The sequence below is a fragment of the Schistocerca cancellata genome, chromosome 3, assembly GCF_023864275.1.
Source record: "Schistocerca cancellata isolate TAMUIC-IGC-003103 chromosome 3, iqSchCanc2.1, whole genome shotgun sequence".
Classification (NCBI taxonomy): Eukaryota; Metazoa; Arthropoda; class Insecta; order Orthoptera; family Acrididae; genus Schistocerca; species Schistocerca cancellata.
This window is the reverse complement of record NC_064628.1, coordinates 546,182,973-546,209,949: the sequence shown is the minus strand read 5'-3', so window position 1 is coordinate 546,209,949 and position 26,977 is coordinate 546,182,973. Positions and strand designations below refer to the sequence as shown.

The 26,977-nt window shown below is 38.5% G+C and overlaps 1 protein-coding gene across 1 annotated transcript in view; it reads right to left on the bottom strand.

The window, feature by feature from the left end:
• The window catches only part of LOC126176416 (low-density lipoprotein receptor-related protein 4), a 646,448-nt gene that overhangs the window by 222,131 nt on the left and 397,340 nt on the right, over positions 1–26,977 (bottom strand). Inside the window, exons 8-9 of the mRNA XM_049923573.1 lie at positions 5,855–6,053; positions 1,034–1,166 (exon numbers count right to left, since the gene is read on the bottom strand). Of these exons, the coding sequence (XP_049779530.1) occupies positions 1,034–1,166; positions 5,855–6,053 (332 nt within the window). The remainder of the gene's footprint in view (positions 1–1,033; positions 1,167–5,854; positions 6,054–26,977) is intronic.

Sequence of the window (26,977 nt, the reverse complement as noted above, 5' to 3'; positions counted from 1 at the left end):
GATGTCAGTGATTAAGGTCTATATTTATGCTATCTGCCCAATGATCTGTCTAGGAAATGGGAATAACCCACTTGTCTCCCCACTGCTTGGAATACGTTAGTGCTCCAGTAACCTACAATAAACAACTGCTAGTAGGTGAATGATTTTCTTGCTTAATCTATATAGAATCATTCCGGTATTGCTTTATTCTAGTCATTTTTTGTCAAGAGTTAATTATTTTTCTATGTCTTTAATAATGTTGTGGTAATTACTCTTTGCTCAGTCAGTTGTTTCTAATCCAAGAATGTCTTATATGGATAAGTTTTATTGAAGTGCACTTCTTTAAACACTGCCAAATAATTACTTATCATCAAAACCAGAATTTGTCAAGACTTTTCCTCTGTTGAGCACCTAAGTTGTTTTTCTATTAAATGCTATATTATCTCAGTGTCTGTAATTTTGATATTTGTGGGGAAATTTTGGAAGAACATTTCTGTTGTATTTTAGTCTTTCATTTTGGTGCTAGTGTGATCACTAAATGACAGTTTAGATGACTTTGACTTGTTTACTGACTGTTTGTAAGACTAAGATTTCTTAAGATTTCTTGTTACAGGTACAAAATTTTTCAAATATTTTAAATCCTTTGATTCTCTTTCTTGTAGTTCTATTACATCATACTTCTAGCTCCTTGCTGTTGTATTTTTCATTGCCAATTATCAGTAGCAATAATCTACTAGTAACAGCCTGTTGTGTACATCCCTTGAATATTTCCAAGATTGCAATGTGCAATCCCATTGCTATTGTGCCTTCTGATGCACAATGATTTGAGGTGGCATGTTATACATCTCAAAGGGTTGAGTTTCACTTGTCTTAAAAATAATGTAATCTACTCTTTATATCATATTAAGAGTAAGTTTAATATTCAAAAATTGTAAGTCTAAATGCACACTTTACTAATGTACAATACAAATGAATTGCTCATATAAACAACTGAGAATTGTTCAACAACAATGTTGTCTAGTAGTGCTCCACATGTCTTTTAAAAAGTAGATACCTGTAGTGATCACTGCTGAGAGCATAGCCCGTGCGACAGGCACACCCTTTGCTTCCATCTGCATTGGTAACACAGAGGTGTTCACATCTTGAACGTAGTTCACATTCTCTTCGCTGTGGGCAGTTTTCTTCATCTGGCAGAAACATATGAAGACAGGGTATCTTGATAACAACTATTTCTCAAGTCTTCCTACAACAAAACTTTAGAGTTTTCATTTCAAACCAAAACATTACAGAAAAATGAAATGAGCATAGAAATAAGAGATAAGGTATGAATGTGGGAAATATATGGTAATATAAGAGGATACATCACTTTTAGTGCTGAAATACAAGCTTAAATTGTAGACGGTTCTGTCATGTTAGACAGTATTCATGATACTGGCATAGATAGTTAAAACATATAACATCCTGATGGTACAGATATGATTCTGCAGTAAAAGGTGACTGCTGACACTGAAAATAGACTGTAGAATAATTCAAGTATTGAAAATATTACAAATTCTGCAGCTAAGGTGCTTGCCATGGTGTCAACGGCTCAAGCACACAGTACAATTCTGCACATCTGCTTTGACATGTGACATCGTGTGTGACGTTATGAGTTTACATTGCAAAGGATTTAAGCAGCCTGTTATTAAATATTATCTGTGGTTTTTTTAGTTAACTAGGAAGTCTACGATGTTTGTAAACTACGCCGTTTATTCCAAATATGTAGTGCTGTACAAAAGTGTGATTAGTGTGAAACCTGAGAGCATAGTTTAAGCTAGTACCAATTACGTTTACATTTTTATTTATTACCAGTATGAGTGTGTTCTTCTGTATTTGGCATGGTTTGCAAGGGTAAGGCTTAGCAGCAACTTAAGATCATAATTTAAATTATTGCAAGTAAAGTGATATTAGTGATTATGATTATACCGTTGTTCTTAACAATTATTTGGCTGCTTTTGTAATGTGGCACATTTGTTGAGGTGAGGTTAGGCAGGAAACTAAGTGCAGAGCTCATTTGGTCATCAGTGAAATGGGAAGTAATTTTATTTATAGTTTTTGTTCTTACAAATATTTGGCTGTGTGTGTGTGTGTGTGTGTGTGTGTGTGTGTGTGTGTGTGTGTGTGTGTGTGTGTGTGTGTGTGTGCACGGGTGCATGGTTGCCCATGCATGTGTGTGGAAGTGCGGTGTATAAGAAATGGATTGTTCTTTTTGTGGCAGTGCTCTTACCGGTGGTTCACTCCTGTGGTGGATGTTAGTTTTTGTGATGTGGTTTGTAGTAATGGTTCAGTTGAGTGGGATAAAGTATTTGGTATTTATTGGCTATTTATTTGTTTTTGGTTTTTTACTTGTTACTTTTCATTTGTATGGCAATTACAGTTTATTCTGGAGGGATTTGTGTGTGTGTGTTATTTTTTTTTTTTTTTTTTTTTTACTTTTATGGGTGTGTGTTTGGGTTGCATGTCTCAGTTTCAGCGAAATATTCGATTCCATTAGTGTGTCATTTGCATTTTTTTGTTTAGTTTATTTTGTAGTAATCTGAGTGTGGCATTTCTTGATTATGTGGTGGCTTTTTGGGAAAGTGTCTGGTATTGCTGTCTTAGTTTGAGCTACATACGTCTATGACACACTGCGATTTCACTTGCATATATACATTGCTTTATTCCAGAGGAATTTGTGTGTGTTATTTTTCAATTATGTCATTGTTTTGTGGGGGCGTGTCCAGTATCCCTTTCTTCCTTTGAGCCATATAGTTCATCCATATGGTTAAACTCCAATTTTGTGTTTTCTGTACTTTTTCATTCAGTTTATTCTAGAGGAATCCATGTGTGTGATTCTCTAAGTCTGTTGTTGCTTTGGAATGATGTTAGCTTTACTGACGTTTTTTTAGTTTTTCCTGTCCACAACCCTCTAATTTTCATAGATTTTACGTTAATTTCATTAGCTGACTGAAATATTTCGTGTGTTTTCTACATTTCTTCTCAACCTTAACTGTCTATTTTGTTGTCGCGATCATGAAGGCTGGAATAGGCCTCTTAATAAATGTTATCTGTGGTTGTCTTAGAACCTCATGTAAACTTTGTTGCCTACTTGAAATATTACATCATGGGTCTAAGTAGAGGGGTGAAATCGGACCTTGTTCTATACCAGTGTCAATTAAACTTCACACTGTTTCAAAGGAGAATCTGCTTCTCATCTTCAGGTTATGATGACAATTGTTTGAAGCCCCTTGTGATGCCTCCAAGTGCAATGCTTCAGACGTATCAGCAACATTTATTGTCTTGGTAATGCCTTACAGAACACTGAAATGCCTGTTAAATAACATACAATAAACCAAGAAAAATTAATTAAATAAGAAATTTATTTTTGATTATTGGTATTTAATGTCTTATAAACAATAAGTAAATCAAGGAAACTGATACTTGAAAATGTCTGTGAATAGTACTTTGTTTGATTTTACAGAGTAAATCATTCTGACCTTACACTGCAGTAATTCTGGGAATTTGTGGTAATTTTACATCTGAATACACAGATCAGAGTTTGAATCTTCTAAATACCATTTTTTTTGTACTTCCTCTTCCTGTATAAGATCCCTTTCCAAGTATTAGCAGAAAATGAAAGTCTTTGGAATAATTATATGGCAATCTGTAGAATAGTAGTGGGTACATCACTCCTGTTTAGTATTAAGCTCAAGTTTGAAATTCTGAGTTAAATTTGTAGCACTTCTGACCACTCAATGAGAAGTGAAAAACATGAAGACCCCTTCTATTGTTATACTCTATTTGTTTCTATTAGCAATACTTATTCCAACACTTGGATCATATTTAATATAATGAACATGTTTTTAAGTCTGCTTTAGTTTTATCTCAATTACTTGCTACTGGAAGCCACAACAGCACCAACTCAAAATTCAGTCCTAGCTCATGACAGAGCATGGTAGGGTTACATTACTTGTTCTTATACTACTCCTGATGCCAATATTACTTCTTCCCCTCTTCTTATTTCCACATATACAGTAGTCACATGAAATAACCAATTTGTTATTCAAGCAGTATTTAAATAAAATTTATTATTCACAGGAAAGTTTTCAAACTACTGATGATAGTAGGAAATTTGTTTCTTATCTAAACATCTTCTTGACATGTGAACGTAAATTTTCAGTGTTGCTGATAGTTGATTGTTTCTAGATTGTTTTACCTCATTTAAAAGTCTTCATTCTCCATGGTTCAATAAATGTTTTTCTTTTTCCAAAAACTCTATGTTTCAAAAGTTATTTGTACGGTATCCAAAATTTTCATGTTCTAGAATGTTTCATTTTTACAAAGTGGTTATTTCCCAAATTCAGTACCATAGTTTTGTAACTCTGATTCTTCTGTTTATGAAAATATATACTTTCACTTGAATAACCTCTTAGTTTGTTACAATATTATGAAAATAATAGTTGCTACTTACCATATAGCAGAGATGCTGAGTCACAGATGGGCACAACAAAAAGACTGTCAGAAAATGAGCTTTCAGCCAGCAAGCCGTCATCAGAGGTAGAACACACACCAAAACCTCATTCTCTGACAGTCTTTTTGTTGCGCCCATCTGTGACTCAACATCCGCTATATGGTGAGTAGCAACTATTCTTTTCATAATGTTCTTACATTCCATCCTGGGTTTACCATTGTTGAATTCTGCCTCTTAGTTTGTTAATTAGTCCAATTAGAAAATTTCACTTTCTCAAAATATATTGGCGAACTCTGGGGATCCCTGTGCACATAAAACTGCTTTTCCATAAAACAGTACCTACAATTCTGTCATTTGTTGGTTATACAGCTGCTAGTTAAATAAACTTGCTTCTTTGTCTGTTGCTTGTGTCCTTCAATTTTGCTGTCTTTTATGTTAATGAATGAAACATAATAGTCAGTACTTTGTTGATTTATATTTTTATGCAGTACTTACGACTACAAATAGGCATTGTGCATGAAGATTTTGTCAGTCAGTGCCCGAGAGTGAAACCTAAAACTTCATGTAGATTTCAAAGTTGGAAACTAGCATTCACTATGCAATAAATCTTAGGTTTTACCATGTCTGTGTTACAATGTTGATTATCTGTGTTACCACTTGAAAAACTTTGTTAAGGCACTCATAGATTCATTACGTGAATTCCAAACCAGCAATATCATAACTTGTAAAAATACTTAGCACAAGCTGATCACCATTGATTTATAGCAATAAATGCAATGAACAAAACAGATGAACTTGACTGTGTTGTGCTATTGTCTCATTATTCACTTGAATGAACCTAAAATTAAGCGAGAAGGTTTTTGACACCAGTGAGAACCACAAGGCAATGTAAAAGGTCAGTAACATTACAGGCTAATTGATCACCTGTCTAGTACCTGGATTACTGGTGAAAACATATTTTATACTATTTCCTGAAAGTTCACAACTTATCACCTGGATTACTGGTGAAAACATATGTTATACTATTTCCTGAAAAGTCACAACTTATCTTAAGTTAAACTTGCATGATCTTTTCTAAATCTAATAAAAAAGCCTCTGATTTGTATCTCACATAATATTAGACTATTTTCGTACTTCAGTTCAGCACTAAATATAACATAATAATGTTGTTATACCTGCTGCTATGCTAAGCTTGTTAATCATTCCTTTCCATTCAACAAACATTTATCTTGCCTAAGCTCTTTCAGTTACAGTAACAATAAATAAGTACTGAACATTAAACTGACACAAGTAACTAATTAAGAATGTTTCCAAACAATTCTAATGCAAATCATACATTATTTAATCAGAAATGAGTAATCAGTTTGCACATGATTATAAGTATACCTTCTCCTTTAGGACAATCTCTCTTGCCATCACACATATGTTTACGGTTGATACAAGTAACAGAACTTCTTGAGGATGATGTATCATTGGCAGAAGTGATGTTCTCACAGCGAAACTGGTTCTCTTCACATGTAATTTCACATAAAGCTTCATCTTCTCCTTTAGAGCAATCAGGCACTCCATCACAGACCCAGGTTTTCTAAAGAAACAGACAATTCAGATATTAGAGTAAGAAGTCAAAGATGCACTTTGTCAAAGGTCACACATGTGACAACAGTATTATTAACCTGAATACAATAAAAACTTCTCAAAAAATTTATAACCAAATCTGTAAACACTTTCCTGTACATTATTGAAAGAATAACATGTTCTTCTTTCTGTGGCTAAATGGAACGAAGCTAAATATTTATGAAGATTATTAATCCAGACTTATAGATTAGCTGTAATTGGGTTATATGTTGCCTGTCTCAATCTCACTCACACTGCCTGTGATTCACTGACAGACAAATTGTTTGAGATTTTTTAGTATGTCAATTACTAACTTACTTTTTTTTAGGATGGGGGATGTGGTTGTGATTTAATGTAATCAGATGTGAATTTAATAACAAAAGTGGAACTTTAACATTACAACACTAAATGTCTTTCCTCTAAAAATATATAAAATGTACACCAAACTTGCACGTGTTTTGAATCAGCTGTCAGTCTATATCATTTTAGCATCTTTCCACAGCCTCAACTGTCTTTCTTCTCCTTTCTGTCATACTGAGATGTACTACAGCAAAATGAAGCTTAGTTTATTAGCATTCAGCATAATTCGGCTTCAGTCTGTTAAGTCTGAAGAGCATTAGACAATGACAAAACAGAACATTGGCACAAAGAGAGAGCTACTTATACGCCTTACTATGTTTCCTATGGCATACATTGAAGGCAGCATCCCAATAGTAAGAGAATGTAAATAGAAACGTTTTGTAAATTTGAAATAACTGACTCCATTTATGCTGCAATGAATTAAGATCGATGAGATGTGACAACTCCTCCCTCCCAGCCTCTCCTCCCCCCCCCCCCCCACCCAAAGCCCACCCTTCTCTCTCTCTTCCCCCCTAATTTAACCAGTTTTTGATAATGCAAGACTGAGAAACGTCCTGGTGAGCACTGTTGGAAGCACCAGCACCAAACAACTTGTTATTAATAATGCCTATTGATGTGTACACTGCCAGCATTCTAATGCAGGAAGTGTCTCCAAGTCTTCCTCAATACTTTATCTATTAACTTGCTTCCTGATTTCTATCAGATTGTGAAAACTGCAGTGTTATGTATCATTCCATATGAATACTGTGTAACCCTGCACCTACCATTCTGATGAAAAATAACTAAATAAGGATTTTTCCAACATTCTTTTTTGTGTGTCTGTAAGTAACTCAATTTTTCTACTGTTTGGTAAGTGATTTCGGTTAGCCTTAAATTATTTTCATCCTTTATTTTCCATTGTTTAATCTAATGCAATTTATTTATTTATTTTGTATATAGTGAGGCATATTGAGGGATGATACACATCATTGTGGTGGGACAATGACTGCAGTAACTACTCAGGAGTAAATATCTGTAGGAGTGTGTGTGCACAATCCACATATCGTGGCCCCAGGTCAGAGTAGTGGAGTGAGAGCCAACATCGAATCATATTAATTTTAAACTGTTAAGCTGACAATTACATTGATTGTCTGAGGTTTAATAGTCATTGTAATGTTCCCAGAGAAAGAATTGTTCATCATTATGAGTTAATTGCGCAATACTGCAAGAAATATGTTCATCGTTTGGAGAAGCGTTGTATTGATTTATGCAATTGCATATAATGCAAAGTTTTATACTTCCAGTGTCTACTGTAAAATCCAAAGAGGTACAGGCTTTTTAGTGTCCACGGTCAAAAATAAATAATAAGGTGAGCCACAAAATATGCATGTAATTATAACCCACCAGAAAAGCAAATTTCAGAAACAAACATAATCAACATAGGAAACATCACAACCCGAAAAAGTATACACTTTATCCCACATTCAGCAGAACTTCTGCCAATGATTCTAAAAATAGTCCAAGGATATGAGCAAGGAAGCTTTGACAGAGTGTTTCTGACAGAGAGGGAAGTTGTACATAGATATGTATAAAACATTATAAGGAAGGAGAAAAGGACGGTAGCTTAATACAATCGCCTAAACGGTCAGTGTGTTGCCATATTTTTCATTAAGAAAGTGTAATATGATGGTTTAGCCATAAAACGGACTACTTCCACAATTACAGTCCATGTTAACACACAAATAACTTAAACCTAAACTGACACAGCAATGTATGTGATCTACACTGAAAAGCCAAAGAAACTGACGCACCTGCCTAATATCATGTAGGGCCCACAAGAACATGCAGAAGTGCCGCAACATGATGTGGGATGGACTCAACTAATGTCTGAAGTAGTGCTGGAGGGAGTTGACACCATGAATCCGGCAGGGCTGTCCATAAATCCACAAGAGTATGAGGGGGTGGAGATCTATTCTGAACAGCACATTAAAAGGAATCCCACATATGCTCAATAATGTTCATGTCTGGGGAGTTTGGTGGCCAGCAGAAGTTTTTAAACTCAGAAGAGTGTTCCCGGAGCCACTCTGTAGCAATTCTGCATGTGTGGGGTGTTGACTGTTCTGCTGCAATTGTCCAAGTCTGTCGGAATGCACCGTGGACATGAATGGATGTAGGTGATCAGACAGGATACTTATGTATGTACCACCTGTCAGAGACTTATCTATATGCACCAGGGGTTCCATATCATTCCAACTGTACATGCCCCACACTATTACAGAGCCTTCACCAGCTTGAACAGTCCACTGCTGACATGCAGGGTCCATGGATTCATGAGGCTATCTCCATACCCATACACGTCCATCAACTTGATACAATTTGAAATGAGACTTGTCTCACAAGGCAAGATGTTTCCAGTCATGAAGAGTCCAATGTTGGTGTTGATGGACCCAGGCTTAGTATTGTGCAGTCATCAAGGATGCATGAGTGGGCCTTCAGCTCCGAAAGTCCATATAGATGGTTTTTGTTGAATGGTTCACACACTGTAATTTGTTGATGGTACAACATTGAAATTGGCAGAAATTTGCAGAAGGGTTGCACTTCTGTCATTGCTGAATGATTCTCTTGAGTCGTCGTTGGTCTCGTTCTTGCAGATCTTTTTCCGGCCACAGTGATGTCGGAGACTTGATGTTTTAGCAGATTCTTGATATTCATGGTACACTCGTGAAATGGTCGTATGGGAAAATCTCCACTTCGTTGCTACCTCAGAGGTGCTGTGTCCCATCGTTGCTGCACCAACTATAGCACACATTCAAACTGAACTTAAATCTTGATAACCTACCATTGCAGCAGCAGTAACCAATCTAACAACTGTGCCAGACATCTGTTGCCTTACATAGGTATTGCCAAATGCAGCATCATATTCTGCCTACTTACATAACTCTGTATTTGAATACGAATGCCTATATCATTTTCTTTGGTGCTTAAGTCTATATACAAATGCAGCTTTGTCAGTGGCCTACAGACTTTCTCCCTCAGAATAACAAAAATGAGAAGCAGTTACTGCATGCTAGAATGACCATAATACTTATGACTGCTTTCATAAAAAAATCTCCACATAATTATCTCGATGTTAAAGTCATCACGTACCTGGGAGTGTACCAACAATTCGTTCTTATGGAAACCTAATACATGACATGACATACTACATAAACAGTATATTAGCGAAAATAAACAAACACTATATCACTTCTTGGCTGGTACCATGTAGTGGCTGTGACTCTTCATGCCAACATTTGTACGACATTTGGGAAAATCACTCATAAGACATCTCCCTCTATAGCCCAAGCTTGTACAAATGACAAAGTTAACAACAGGCAATAGATAACAAGTCATCACAAGCCAATACTATTTTCAAAGCCTGTCATCAACTCAACAAAGCCACCCAGATAATGAAACCATCAAATAAAACACAGCAACCAAGTGAAAGAAATATCAAGCACCTATTGCAGACTCTTTGAACATAATGGATGAGCTGAACATTTTCAATTGTTCATTGGAAAATGTCATCCAGTGTGCAATTTATACAGAAACCTGACTCAAACAATATATTAGCAGAAAACCCAATATGAAGGCCAATGAATGCTATGGGATATATCCCCAATGTTGATTGAATCTGCCAAGACCAAGGCTTACATATATACAAATACCTTACCTCAAGAACATAAACTGAAGTGCCAAAGAAACTGGTATAGGCATGCGTATTCAAATACAGAGATATGTAAACAGGTAGAACATGACACTGCAGTCGGCAATGCCTATATAAGACAACAAGTGTCTGGAACCAATTGTTATATTGGTTACTGCTGCTACAATGGCAGGTTGTCAAGATTTAAGTGAGTTTGAACTTAGAGTTATAGTCAGCGCATGAACAATGGGACAAAGCATCTGAGATAGTGATGAAGAGGGGATTTTCCCGTACGACCATTTCACGGGTGTACCATGAATATCAGGAATCCAGTAAAACATCAAATCTCTGACATCGCTGTGGCTGGAAAAAGATCCTGCAAGAATGAGACCAACGAAGACTGAAGCGCATCATTCAGCATGAAAAAAGTGCAACCCTTCCACAGATTGCTGCCGATTTCAAAGTGATGCCATCAACAAATGACAGCATGTGCACCATTCAATGAAACATTGATATGGGCTTTTGGAGGCGAAGGCCTGCTCATGAATCCTTGATGACTGCACAAAACAAAGCCGGGGTCCGTGAACACCAACATTGGACTCTTGATAACTGGAAACATCTTGCCTGGTGAGACAAGTCTCATTTCAAATTGTATCAAGTGGATGGACATGAATGGGTAGGCTATGGAGACAACCTCATGAATCCATGGACCCTGCATGTCAGCAAGGGACTGTTAAAACTTGTAGAGGCTCTGTAGTGGTGTTGGGCATGTGCAGTTGGAGTGATATGCGACCCCTGATATGTCTAGATAAGACTCTGACAAGTGACACATATGTAAGCATCCTGTCTGATCACCTACATCCATTCATGTTCACTGTGCATTTCAATGAACTTGTACAATTACAGGAGAACAATGTGACATCCCCACACGTCCAGAATTGCTACAGAGTGGTTCCAGGAACACTCTTCTGTGTTTAAGCACTTCCAATGGCCATCAAATCCCCACACATGAACATTATTTAGTGTATCTGGGATGCCTTTGAATGTGCTGTTGAGAAGAGATCTCCACCCCCTCGTGCTCTTACTGTTTTAGGGACAGCCCTGCAGGGTTCATGGTGTCAATTCCTTCCAGCACTAAAAAATGGTTCAAATGGCTCTGAGCACTATGAGACTTAACTTCTGAGGTCATCAGTCCCCTAGAACTTAGAACTACTTAAACCTAACTAACCTAAGGACATCACACACATTCATGCCCGGGGCAGGATTCGAACCTGCGACCATAGCGGTTGCACGGTTACAGAACCGCATGGTTCCTAGAACCACACGGCCACCCTGGCTGGCCTTCCAGCACTACTTCAGACATTAGTCGAGTCCATGCCATGTCGCATTGCAGCACTTCTGTGTGCTCGTGGGGGCCCTACACAATATTAGGCAGGTGTACCAGTTTCTTTGGCTCTTCAGTGTATTTAAAGCATACCATAAATATTATAGGTTCAAATGAATATAGAAACTAACAAAATCAGCCCAAGGATATGAGCAAGAAAGCTATGATAAACTGCTTTCAATTACTCTGAAGCCTACTGACAACACACCTCCTGCTAACTTTAAGCATAGCACTATTCATGCAAACTTTGAAGACACTTACTGCAGTGGCTGACAAGGGTGAAATCAAAACAAACTGAATGTATTCGACTGGCACTGACAGTTTTCTCTTGCTGCCAACTTAACTACATATCATTACAGACAGTATGAAGTCTGGCCATTCATCTGCTTTTGAATACAGATAAGGATGTGTGACACACTGAGTTAACAAGAATCAAAGCAAATCTCACCATCGCAAAGACAACATAGAACAGCAGCAATAGTGACAGTGTTCAATGCATAATATGCTGAGCCAAGGTTGGCAGCACCCTGAGACAAGTAAATAGACTGACGTGACAAAAGTCATGGGATAGTGATATGCACATATAAAGATGGCGGTAGAATCACATACACATCGTATAAAAGGACAGTGCTTTGTACTCAGCTGACTCACACGAAAAGGTTTTCGATGTGATTGTGGCCGCACGATGGGGATCAACAGACTCTGAACGTGGAATGGTAGTTGGAGCTAGATTCATGGGACATTCCATTTCAGAAATCGTTAGGGAATTCAATACTCTGAATACACAATGTCATGAATGTGCTGAGAATGCCAAATTTTAGGTATTACCCCTGCCCACTGATAACACAATACCCCAAGGCCTTCACTTAATGGCTGAAAGTAGCAGTGTTTGTACAGAGTTGTCAGTGCTAACAGACAAGGAAGACTGTTTGAAATAACTGCAAAAATCAATGTGGGATGTATCTATTAGGACAGTGGGGAGATGGACCATGGCAGTGGACAGCGGATGTGAGTGCCTTTGTTAATAGCACAACGTCACCTGCAGTGTCTCTCCTCGGCCCGTGAACATATTGGTTGGACCCTAGATAACGGAAAAATTGTGGACTTGTCAGATGAGTCCCAATTTCAGTTGATAATAGCTTATGCTATGGTTCAAGTGTGGTGCAGACACCATGAAGCCATGGACCCAAGTTGTCAAGAAGGCATGGTGCAAGCTCGTGGTGATTCCATAATTGTGTGGGCTATGTTTACATGGAATGGACTGTGTTCTCTGGTCCAACTGAACTGATCATTGACTGGAAATGGTCATGTTCAGCTCCTTGGAGACCTTTTGTTCCCAAACGACATAACTGTTATGGATGACAATGTAACACATCACTAGGTTTGGAGAACATTCTGGACAACTCAAGCGAATGATCTGGCCACTGAGATTGCCCAACATGAATCCCATCGAACAGTTATGGGACATAATTGAGAGGTCAGGTCATGCCCAAACTCTTGCACCAGCAACACTTTCGCAATTATGGATGGCAATAGAGGTAGCCTTGCTCAATATTTCTGCAGGTGACTTCCAACGACTTGTTGAGTCCATGCCACATTAACATGTTGTGCTATGCCAGGCAAAAGGAGGTCTGACACAATACTGGGAGGTATTCCATGAGTTCTGTCACTGCATTATATTGGTCCAAAGTTGTACACAATTTTGCAACTTTTGATTATTCTGTTGCTTCCAAGAGCTGCTGCACATGTATTCTTGTAGCGTTCAAACAATACATGAAGCAGCAACATCACACTAGCCTCTCTGCTCTAAATAAAACTGACACCTTAAGGTGCTGATCCTAACAGCTTGTGTATAGTATATGGTGGACTTACTAGAGGCAATTTTAAGACAAACTGCAAAAATATTCTTCCTTCTGGTGGCAAAAATACGCCAGACAAATCACAGAATGGTATAAGTTAATTGTCAGTGGTCTGACACCACATCTGATCAAATGGAAAGAAACTGACAATGAATCAGACACAAGGGAATACCAATGGCATAGGTACAAGGTAAGGTTTTGCAAAGAAAGTGTTAAGAGGATGAAGAAGATCTTATTGCTGAGTCACAGTGACACAGAGTGAATGTCAGTACTACTACAGAGCCGAAACTTGCTGGCAGTTTGTAACTGTGTGGTGGACTGAGATTCTAACTCGGGATCTTTGCCTTTCACGGGCAAATGCTCTACTGACTGAGCTATCAAAGAATGACTCACAACCCGCCCTCACAGCTTAACTTCCACCAGAATTCATCCCTTACCTTCCAAGTTCACAGAAGTCCTCCTGCAAACCTTGCAAGACTAGCACTTCCAGAAGTAAGGGTATTGAGGAGACATGGCTTAGACAGAGCCTAGGGGGATGTTTCCTGCGTGAAATTTTCACTCTGTAGTGGAGTGTGTGCTGATAAGGGACTTCCCCACAGATTAAAACTGTGCACCAGACCACGACTCAAACTCAAGATCTTCGTCTTTGCCCACGAAAGGCAAATATCCTGAGTTCAAGTCTCGGTCTGGTGTACAGTTTTAATCTGCCAGGAAGTTTCATATCAGCACACACTCTGCAGCAGAGTGAAAATTACATTCTACTACGGAGCTCTTTGGGAGACAATTACCAAGCAACTAGTACTTTCAAGCCGGGTGTAGAGTTGAGAGATTTTCCTTGTGATTTGGGTTATAACAAAAGGTTCTTGGTGAAGATCATATAATACTAGTAAAATGTGCAGACGTTCTGACTGCAGCATCAATTTAATTGAAAATGACATTAGGCACACTGCTGAGAATGATCTTCATACTAGTGTGAAAACTGTGTCATTCTTTAAGCCCTGGCTGAAGCAGCATTACTTAGTTGATTTACAATTCTGAAAATTGCTCAGAGGAAAGGGATATTCATCCATGGGTGTGATTGAGGAATCTTTCTTGGTTGCACCATATATGGCACCATTTGGATCTCCAATCTGAATGCTTCTGGTGACAGACTACTTTCATTGCTACTAATTATATAAAACATCCATTCAATCAGTATTCATACCACATCAAACACTTCCACCAGGTGGCCTTGGCCTATTTAGTATCAACTCATCCAAAACAAAGGGCCACACATGGTTGAAACAGATAAGAAAAACAAAATGGTGCTGCTTACACAAAATTATGTATCTAAAAGAACATCTGTTTGGAGTCTTACATAAAAAAATCAAAGCCCTGTAACTAAGAATGATGAGTCTTACATCAAAAAATCAAAGCCCCGTAACTAAGAATGATGACCTTCTCATATAAATACAGAAAAATGAAAAGACAGGTGTCATGGCAGCAGATGTGAGCTGTGCACAGCTTGTTTTCATGCCATTTATTGTTTGTCACCTTCTATTACAGTACTGCCACCTTGTTTTCCTATTCCATTTACTGGTGTGACTAACTTCCCGCCTTACTTGCCCATGAGTGGCAGCAGCAGTGCTTATCAATCGTGCACTTTCATACCATCTCTGGAGTGACCGATAGTATTTCCAGACCATCGTGTGTCTGGAAGTCAGTTGGCTGTTCAGTTAGGATGCAGCAGCAGCGAAGTCGGGGACAGAGCACAGATGAGGCATGGGCAGCCAGTACTCGCCCGACCACTGGCGACACACATGCATTGTCCGATGGAAGGAGATTTGAGTGGGAATGACCGTTGGTTGGTTGTGCGGTCAGTCGTCTCATCGGGCAACGTGTAACTGATTCTCTGACTGTTTCTGGGTCCCTTCAATTGGTCATCTCGCTGGACGTGGGTTGGTTCCTTGCCTGTGCAGAGATGTCGAAATGTTCCCTCTGCGTGGTTGGGTACGAGCCAGTCTCTCTGCGTCGTGGTGTCTCCGAGTTGCAAATGGACATCAAGGGAGTCATGGACAGACCAGCAGTGAGTCTGGACATAGCAGCACTGCAGTCGGTCAGTTGGCAAAGAGCAGCAAGGAGGTCCCTATCGTGCAGGGTCGGGCTGGAGCTGCTGGCAGTGTGCATGCGCAGTTGGAGTTGTGAGGCGCTTCTTGCAAGGGTTACAAGTTTGTCACCCACCGATCTAGGACTCTAAAGTTTAGTGCTCACTTAACCTACTGTCAAGCCTTGACTGCTATCACTTCTCTTTGTTTGATCCTGGCTGTTGCTTTCTGCGAGATTCCTGCGAGCAACAACACGTGTGCATTGAAATCAGCTAGATTTGCAGCCGTTTTCTTGGATGGGGTTTAACTTAATTTAATTCACTCCTTCATTAATGAAGTGCACAAGTGGTATCTTCTGCCTTGTGGCCATTAACATTCCAGTTACCTGCCCTGGGCATTGACATAGTTTTTGACAGTGTATTTTCCTTGTCGTGTTGTTGCTGTCCAGCACGGTGTGCAGTTCGACAGCTGAAGTGAATTGGTAGTTTTGGGCCTTTATTCTGACTTGGCTGGATTGGGTACCAGTATCCAGAACGTTGAGCTATTGAAGTCTTGTTCTCATTTTACTCATAGGGTGGAGCAGAACTGATATTGTTGGTTGGTTTGTTGGCTGGCCTTCGATTGGGTTGCCTTCTGATTAAGCGGTTGTCGGTCTGGCTGCCTGTCTCACCTAACTGTGCATTAGTGTTACTTGTCAGGCCGACCCTTGAAACCTTCTGAGTGCCGCCCCTTGGTTTTACATAGTGATTTCCTTTAGTTTTAAGTACTGTGTGTGGCCTTCAGCTGAGTTTTACCTTATTAAAATTTTCAAGGCTTTTCTTCTTAGGCCTTAAGCTGTAAAATTGTTTTCTGCATGCTGTGTGGCCTTCAGCCGAGTTTTATTCTCAATTAAATTAAAAATTCAGAATCTTTGTCTTGCCTTTAACTCATAAGATTGTTATTCTTTAGTATGAGGCTGTCAGTCGAGTTTTACATGAAATATTTTAAGCTAAGGCCCACAGCCTTTCTAAATTGAAAGCTCTTCTTCCTAGACTTTAAGCCATTAAATTGTTTTGTTGATATGCGACCTTCAGCCGAGTTTTCAACCTATTTAGAATTAACATTGAAAATCTTTGTTTTGGCCTTAAGCCGTAACATTGTCCTTGCTTAATGTGTGGCCTTCAGCTGAGTTCCATAAGAGAGATTTAAGCAAGGCCTTCAGCCTATTTTTATTGAAGAAAAAAAATATTTTAAAAGAAGTGAAACTTCCAGAAGAATCCCTGTACCTCAATTCCTTGCTTACGCCTTGGATTTTTGTTTGTGACCTTTAGCCAATTCAAATTAAATCAAAGGAGCTCTTTCATTAAAACCTTGAGAGTTTTTAATTCTTGCTTATGTTATTGTGTGTTTTAACAAATGAAGTTTATATGTTGAGTGCAACTGACAGCAGCTTATTTTGGCCCCTTTCCACAAATTAACCTCACCCACTCTGTCCTGCTAGTCCAGCAATTTCAAGATGTATTGTTCTTATCAGAACATCACAGGGAAATTGCTGAAATCAAATAGATACATCTTGATGAATACAAATGTTCTGTTTTGGTCAAACAATATTGATCAAGGATAACTACAGCTGTTAATGTGCTTCTTTGGATCATTTGGCCATGATAAAATTCTCTACTGGTAAATAAAGCAACTGCTGTTGGCAGTTTGCTTTTAGACCCAACTACCATTAGTAATTTATAAATAAAATCAACAGTCGCTCGTTTACCTGGCCATAATGACAAAATGTTAAAAAGAAATATGCTAGCCAGTTAGGGTCAGGTCATAGAAGTATTCAGTTTCACCGAATCTTCAACAATTACTTCATAACAGTGTTTACAGAAAAGTTATAAGATGAACATAAACACAGAGAGTGCAGAGGGAAACTATAAACTTGTTTATAGTAAAAACATATTTCTACAGTACTGGGAGCATTCCCCATCTAAGGAAAAAAAACTGTGTACTATTTTGGGTTACTTTGCTCTATAGGGTCAAACATTGCTCCGCTTGGAGGGGAAGGAGAACTTTAGTGCAGTGGCTTTTCTGCGAAAGGTAACACTTTTAGTTTGGCAGCCTTTCTTGCCTCTTTGAGTGCTGACTATTTTGAAATTTTTGCGAGCATCTGAATAAAGATGTGCTTAAGCGTACAAAAAATAAAACTGGAAGAATCTCTTGCCCCCACCTCCCCACCTGTCCCATGGGGTTAACTGTTCACTGTGAAAGTCAATCACCATAACTTCCATTACTCAGAATGTCTAGGTCTGAAAAGTATCATTGTTTTTCATTTAATGGAGTATCGTTCATGTCATTGTTGACTTATTTGATAGGTTGTGAAATTTCTTATTTTAGAGAAACTTTGCAAGACAAAAAAGTGGGGCAAAGTCTCCCCAGGGTGCATTTCTTACATATCTATGAATATTAAAGACTGAGTTTACCATTGGCCAAGGGTGCCCATACTTGGGGGGCAAAGGGAGCCCCACAACCCCCTCCTCGTCACCAGCTCTCAGGGGGAATAGTGTAGTTAGGTGATTTTCATTGAGAAAATTATTTAAAAGTCAGTGTTATACAGGTTTTTAACAGAGCAGAACTGGAACTTGTTTATGGCTACTTACAAGTCGTCATTCCTATTCCAAAACAATAAAAATACTCCATGCCCTAAGTGTAGGCCTCCCTACAAACTATCATACAGGTGCTCTTGTCCACCAAAGTGTACTCCTGCCAGTGAACAATGTTTCCAATCTCTTTCAGATCGGTGAAAATGCCATTAAAGCACAAAGAGAGTTGTTGGAACTAGGCGATACTGTGATTGCACTCTAAAAGGCCTGGAGAAATGCCTACCAGCCATGAGAAGAAAGATGATGTCACAGAAGATAGCTGAACCAAGTTTTAATATCACAAGAGGAACCCTAATTAATAAACAGAAATAGAAGGAAGCAATTAATTCACAGTCAGGGTTCCCATAAATTTTTATTAATGGAGAAGAAGCACAGTTTGTAACGTGTTTTGCATCTGAGTGAATTTGGGTTTCCTGTCACTCCAGTGGGACTCTGAATGATTGTAAAGTCACTCCTCGACAGACAGGGATATAAAGTTCCTTGATGCACAGGCAGTTGTTCAGGCCATGAATGGCTCTCAGGTTTCCCCAAATCGCACCCTGAACTTTGCACGCAGTTTGCAGCCAACATTAAAAGGAGTAGAGCTGCTGTCAATGAGCATGTTCTCAGAGAATATGTTGACATTCGCATGTTGAACTTAAAGATGTGATAGCCCTAACCGATGGTTTGGCAGTAACACAGTTAGTGTTTCAGAAAGTTAATGGTACCAAAATTGAAAAAGCTGGAAGGAAAGAAGGTAGTAATCTGTGATAGTTTGTTCTCACATTTGACAACCTGTGTTCCAGAGCTCTAAGGTGATAGATTTCATTCATCTGTCTGCCAGTGAACAGTACCCACATTATATAGCCTTTGAGAGTTTCTATCTTTGGGCTCATGAAAGCAGTGTGGAGACAAATCGTTACAGAGTGGAAAAGCAGTGAGCAAGCCTTCAAAGACACTGTCTTGCAGAAACAGCATTTCCCATTTCTGTTAAGATGGCTAATGAATACACTACACAAAAACTCAACAAGAAATCTAATACCAGGTTGCAGAAAGTGTGGCATACGTCCAATCAATGTTGATGAAATTCTTTATCATCTCCTTTCACAGACTTATGACGAAGATGCAGTACAGGACTCTTTCAATGCATCCCTTCAAAATAAGAGATCTGCATGGAGTACCGGCATTGCCAGAACAGACAAAGATTACAGTGACTCCTGGTAAAAGAATGACATAGATGCAGAACTAAGTTATGAAGATATTGAGAAAAAGTCCTAAAAATCAAGAAAGTAGTCCTGAAGCACCTCCCTCAGAGATTCTTCTGAAGATGAGGATTATTGCAGATCACAGATAATATCACCATCACCTATCGAGTTTGATGTGGATGACACCTAGTTAGTAACCAGGCCAAAGAGGAGTGGTTCAGAATATGGCAAAGTTGTGCACATTGTGGGCTTGTATGTAATCTTCAAATATGAAGGGGAATATTTTCCTGAATTAATTACTAATGCAAACGATTATGGATCTACAATAAGTTCAACGCAAATGTCTCAGAAATCATGGAAGTGGCCAATGTCAAAAGACAAAATGATGTATAACTTCGATGAAATAATTGCCAACTTTCTTCCTCCAACAAAATAGGTGGTTTTCACTCTGTGCTGGAGCTTGCTGGATATTGGAGCTAATAGCGCACAATGTAAACATTTTAGATGAAATCTTTAAACTGTAAATACTTTGGTAGTAAAATCTGTTTTTGCTTACATAATTGCCATTTGTCCTTCAATGCTGTGGTCAAAATGTTGCACCAGACCTCTTAATCCTTTTCTTTTAAGTAATTGCTTTTTTCCTTCATTCCTATGACCAAACATTAATCCAGAATTTGTACTCTTCATTTTTACTAAAATTTGGAGATCCAGCAGAAAAATATTAAATGGAGCAAAGTTTCTCTGCCTTGGGGGTAGGGGAGAGTGGGGCACATTGAACCATAAAAAATATTTCTCCGTGTTATTCATCCAATAATTTTATTACAAAGTTGTGATTTACAGATGTTACAGTTTAATAATTCAAGTATCAAATGACCTTATATGATTGCATTGTCATTAATTGTTTTTTAGCTGCAGACCTTTAAAGAAAATTTGGTAAATGGTTCATTGTGCCCCACATGTGGGGTACAATGAACCACTTTAAACAGGTTCATTGAAAGAACCTACTTAGTATACAACGTAAGTGTAAATATACTTTAAACATAATGTGTACATATATTCCATGTGTGAATCATATAATTAAATCTGTAGGCACACAATCACGTTACTTATTTTGGAGTTACCGAACATCAATGGACTCGAAGCTGATTCCAAATTTGAAATATGATTTTTGTCTCTTTGTCACACCATCAGTAGCAGGTCGTGGGAGCACATAAAGTATGTGCAACAAAAGCTTCATCCTTTACCTAATTCTTTCACCTGCTCCACAGAAAATACCTTACGATTGTCATAGTTTGGTGTCAATCTTTCTCTGGAACCACATTTCATGTCTTGAACATATCAATGAAGAATTGGGTACGGTATTAAATGAGATTTAGCTGCTTGGCGAACTGCCATGCACTTATTAAGAACATCCTGTACAGCTTCTTGCATAATGTAATGGTCAGTTTTACCTCTGTCCGTCTTCCTGCAGTATGAAAGAACCATCTTCAAACCTGATAATATAAAACATGACTGCTGAACGTCTGTGATTTAAAAGCCTTAAATTCTTACAAATATGTTTTACCCATGCTAAGGAAACAAAGTACAGAGTGCTTGTATTGGACAATTAAAAGACTCCTGGGGCACAATGAACCATGGCTCATTGTGCCCCGGGAGAGCTTGGTTCAGTGTGCCCCTACAGTACATATTTCAAACAAAGCTCATGTGAGGCTATGTATGAACATTGTTAACATTTGAAGATCTATATCATTAAAATACAGTATTGATGTTGTTAAAATGACTTACTTTCTCTAAAATTTGGTGACAAAGAATTGAACAAAATTCAAAGTATCTATGTCCCCAAAAATTACTTCACTGTCGCGAAACTAACATATCACCAGTACAACACTAATGGCGGGAACTAGATCCCACAGAAAACAAGTGGCAGTTGCTAAAGCAGTACTGACAATATATGCACAGAGGAAAAAATAATTTACCACCTTATACTGAAATTATGCTACCTGATTCATTGTGCCCCATGGTTCAGAGCGCCCCACTCTCCCCTACTTGTATTATCAGAACAGATGCAGCCTAAATACAGATTAATTTACAAACATCTATATTAACTGCTCCAATGATTTACTATTATAAAAACCCTGTTTTGAATGTAATTGCTTGAAACATATGTAAAAACGGAGAAAAATAACCCCAAATGGAGGTAATTACAAAGGAGCAGGAACAAGAAAAGTATAACTATTGGGATTAGAGTATTTTGTGCTAGGAGTTGAGTACTAATTTACAGGACTCTTTGTAGAATTTGCATTTCCACCAGTATTCTTAAATTCTACAGTGTATTCTTAAAAAACTAAACATAAAAATCACTGGTGACAAAATTAAAGTTACTTCCCTACAGTGTTACCATTCCTCTGGTTCTTAAAACTTTGTATGTAGTCTTTCGCTAGATAGTGGGTTTTCTTGAACGTTTCAATGACATAATTAAAGAGATCTGTTCACTTCTCCTATAGCCTCCTCGAAGTAACTATTACACACCTAATTATTTTTGACAATGTAGTATAGGTAAGTAAAACGAAGTGTCAGTGACGCACACTATCGATTACGGTAACGACAAACGAGGCAAGCAGCTCTTTTTAATGAAATGGTCAACAGTGCAATGAAACCTGCTAATTAAACAACGATTTTTATCAACAAATAAGTTCTTAAGTGAAATATTTAATTAAAAAATCAGACACATTCTTCCACTGACTAGTGTAGAACACGTCAAAGATGGTAGCAATTTCGTAAATTGTAAGAAAAAACAAAAAAAAGAGTGGCCTTTCAGTATGAATGTACCTAAGTAGTATATGCACGATCCATGGGCTGGTTTATTAGAATTTTGACAAGAAAAAATTAAATTACTGGTAAATAATTGTGCCTCATCAACAGTAGAAAAAGATACGACACAGGTGCATCAAAGAGTTCCGGTATCTTACTCGTTGTTTCAAGATTAAAACAAATCGGTTTGGCGATTGTTTGGCTTATCACGCGTATATTGAGCAGCACCAAATGTTCCATCTCATCAGTTATCGCACTGATTTAGAGACGTCCATTCAGTTCTGGTTCATCTTTTCTTCTGTGTCACCATAGAGAAACTGTACTTTCTAGATTTCCACGGCATCTTCTGCGTGGCGAATTATCACGCTACATTAACTGTATTTCATTATGAACCTGTTTCATCTATTTTCTTTACAAATTCAAAAACCAAATCACAAAATGATCGCCCACATTATTTTACTCAGAAACAATACCAGCACCATGAGATTTAAGTGGAAAACGATTGCATGAACAATTACAGAAATTTTTAAGGCGTTACTGATTGTCATTACAGACGAAAGAACAAAAGGAAAGAGTCCAGTATTGAACTGATTGTGAGATAATTTAGGGAAACGAAGGGAAACGTATGCTAATTACGATGAGCGTACGTGGATGTCAATGGCACTCCTTCCGAAGAGTGTCACCTTTCTCGGTAGGATCAAAGGTGGAAACAATTCCGCTCACATATATTGTTGGCGCATTCACATCTTCAGATCTCTAGATACGTAGGTCAAAGAAACAAAATGTAAAGAAGAAGAAAGGTAAAAAGGACTACACAATCACTTTTTACACGGCAGCTCTGTCGTCAACACAAAGTTCCTGTATTAAGACATTTCGATAAATATATCGGTAGTTGCCCGTTACTGCACCTGGTGGTAAGGGTGCTTCTTTCGGCTTATCGCGAGTTTTTACCACAGTATTTCACTAGGAAATGCTGAAACACTTGATAGAGTATGCACAAACGTCTTGAAATCGTTCATAATACGAATGCGTTTTCCTAAGTCACTACTGTACTTGTTTACTGTGAATTCGCCGCGTGTTTTCGATAACGGCCACAGGAAGCTAACTGCAATAATATCGTGATGGGGTAGTACACTCATCAACAAAAGGTTTGCATTACACCAAGATGTCGTGCAGGTGTGTCGCTATTGTGACTGTTCCAATACCGATCGGAAGGTCACCCCTGACGTTATTTGTAAACAAACACACCGTTACCACTAGCGCTTCCTACGGGTAGAACGCCACACTCGATGGATTGTAGAATTTCAGTTGACAGTAAAGCACCAGTGCGGATGCGTTAGAGACGTCTGTGGAACAGTTGACTGAACGTGCGTCACGTCACGAAGGACAATCGCGACCGATGATCGGAACCGCATCATCACGTTACTCGCAGAAGGCTTGTCAAGCAGGGAAGTTACTCGAGTGTGCACCGAAGTCAAAGTGATGTGGTGTGGATATGAAATCGTTTCCAGTTGACAGGTAGTGTTGAGGATTTGCACCGCACAGGCAGTTCACGCTCGACAGGTGCACAGAATGTTCGATATCTATGAGTTCTGAATCACAGAAACTGTGGTCTGAGAGCTCCAGAACTGAATTCGGCGCTCGAAGAGGGTACAGGACGTCATCTACAGATGAAACTCCGATCTGTTTGTACCCTGAGAATCGCAGAGAACGTGTTTGGAGAAAACCTGGTACTATCAAATGTCTCCAACAGTGTCCCCAACATGTGCGACAAGGTGGTGGTGAAGTGACATTCTGTAGTGGCAGTACATGAGGCTACTGCAGGCCTCTCGTGGTTGCTGAGGGCCGGTTCACTGCTCTGTGGTACGGCGACGAGATTCTGCAACCGATAGTGGGACTGTATTGCCAACATTTTGGTGACAATTTCATCCTGACGGATGACTACTCATGTGCTCATGGTGCTGTTCTCGCGAACGCGTGCCTTCAGCATACTAGGATCAACAGAATGGAGTGGTCTGCCTGCTTCTCAGAACACGTATGGAATCGATTGAAACTAGAGATGGGCAAACTGAAACACGTAACTGTTTCGAAACAAATGAAACAGTACAATGTAATGTTCCGATACGTTGTTTCGAAACAGTGAAACAGTTTGTGTTTTGTATTCTAATAAACCTACACATTTTATCATCTTGAATGTCTATTGTATAAGTATGTCCATATAAACACAAATGAGGTGCCAGAACGCTAATCATGTTGCAGAAAGTATGAAACTATCACTTAGGCGTCTTGGCAGTTTCGTATTTCCTGCAGCAAATGCGCTGCTTTCGTGTCGCGTGACTTTCATACTTTTCAATTGGCTGAGGACAGCCATAGCTGAAGACAGAAGAACCACCACGAATGGAACTGGAGGTGGGAGCAAACTGCAGAAACAAACATTCCGTTAGTATGGGTAATATACCCATTCTGCTAATTTTCATCTACACAAGGGGAATCATTGTGGATAATAGGCACAGTGACTATAGACTCACAAATAACGCCAAATAATTCGAATAAATAACAAAATATAACAGAATTTTTTTTTGTCTTTCAAGGTGTTTCGAAACGTTACTATAAATTCACCATGCTTCCCAGCCCTTCCCGTACACCATTACACTATCAGTGATTTGTCAAACAGATTGCTTGCAATTATACTTACATCAAATTTATGTATATGTCTAATAACTGTCACTCTACGCCTTTTTTTATTCAAAATGTTGTAGGCTTACTTGCGTTTCTTAATATGATTACTGTACATGAACAGAGAAGCGTATGTTATAAAAAAAGTGTAATTTAACTGAATGATTTCACATATTTATTATTTTGAATGTGAATAGTATGCGTTGTTTTATTGTTTTGTTAGTGTTTATAAAGCAGATGTTACGCCATTTCGAAACAGGACAGTCAGCTAGAAACGAAGCTTTATTTTCGGATATCTTAAGCTTCATGCTATTGCTTGTCAAAAAGATTTCGACACTCTTGAAAGAGTTTCATGAAGTGGTATGTTGTGTTTCAGTACCTGTGCCGAGCCCGAATCTCGTCCGACACAGAGTGGAATGAAACATCACTGTTTCGATACAATTAGTCCGTTCCAGGCACAGGTGGACTGAAACAGCCTTATTTTGAAACAACGATACAGTTTCTGTGTCTGGCTCGAGATCGAATCTGGTCCGAGACAGGGGCGGAATGAAACACCACTGTTTCGAAACAGTGAACAACAACCGTTCCGAAACACTGAAACAGTTCCACGTATCGATACACTGTATCGAAACATAGAAACAGTGGCCAAGTCTAATTGAAACGAACGTATTGGGATGCTGATACGTAACAGGCCAGTTTAGGAGATTTCCTACATCGAAGGACACTACCCTCCCTTAGTTCATTTAGGACATGTAATCACGCAGCGAATTTCCAGCATGCTAAAATAATTGTGGGTCGGCAACTTCTATTAATCAGTACAACGAAAAATTAGTACAAAGTTGCAAATTTTACTTTTTTTATTCACTCGATGATTAGGTTCCGGCCGAGACCCATTTTCAGACCGTCGTAACATGGTCAAAAATGGTATTTCCGAAGATGTGAAAACCATGTCAAAAAGTGCAACGAACAGTTACAGCGGATGCAGATACCTCTATGCGCTGTAACTGATCGTTGCACGTTTTACGATGGTCTGAAAATAGGTCTCGACCCGAAACTAGTCATCGAGTGAATAAACAAAGTAAAATTTGCAACTTTGGGTGGTTTTACGTTGTACTGATGTAATCGTCCAGATTCCAAGTAACAAGTATAATTATAACGTAAATACAAGGTCCATCCAGTAATTCCTACTTGTAGAACCATATGAACTGTATATAATATTGAAACGGCAATGCATTAAACCTACAGAGCTCGATTAATTGGTAGGAACATCTGAAATCACTGCATTCTGTTCTAATTATCGAGTAATGAAATCATATAACGCAGTGTTTCTTCATTTTCGTCCATTGGCCTCAGTAATTGAAATAACATGTGATTTGCTACTGTCAACGCGTGAGACAAATGTTTATAATGCCTTTGATTATCGATGTAATTAAAATAATTCACGAAATAATAAAATCTATAAACAAATTGCCAAACGGAACCTTTATGTAAAAGAACAGAATTTCTGTGCATATTAATAAAAGAATATTATCATACATAAGCCACACACATGGACACACAGTAGGAACATTGAATGTAATTTCGTCTTCACGTAATTGAGAAAACTAATAAGTTGATTGTTTACTTTACATATTTAATGCGAATTCCTGTAAAAATATTGCAGTTTGGCTGAATTATGTATCTAATACTGATGAGAGTATTTAAAACTACGCATGTCTATTCAATCAGATATAATTATTTTCAAATCTACAATAACAATAATGAAAACCAAGTTTAGAACGCTACAAAAGAACGGTAGCCAGTTCGCTGGTGGGTCGTTGGTCTGACGTCTTGTGACGCATCGTCTGTGTCAACATGTGCAATAAATCTGGAACGAGAAGTGTTAAGGCGTACCTGTCTCTTATTTCATATTACACGCTGACTCAATCTAAAAAGAGAACCCACTTCTCGGCAAGAACTCCGGGACAAAGAGCACATCTCAAATTAAATATTCAGCATCACTGTGTTGCATTACTCACATAGACTGTTTATATTTCACAACGAGCTTGTGATTGTAATTTACACAAATACATTTGCATTTAAAGGAAAACACGTTATGTCTCAGCGTTATTGTAATATTTAAGTGTCATTTGAAATAGAAACGTAACAACGTCGACAACGACCTCGTACTCCGGGCGACTTACGTAGAATCGCCGTTGAAGAGTGGGACGATTTGGATTAGGGCTTGCTCCTCGATGACA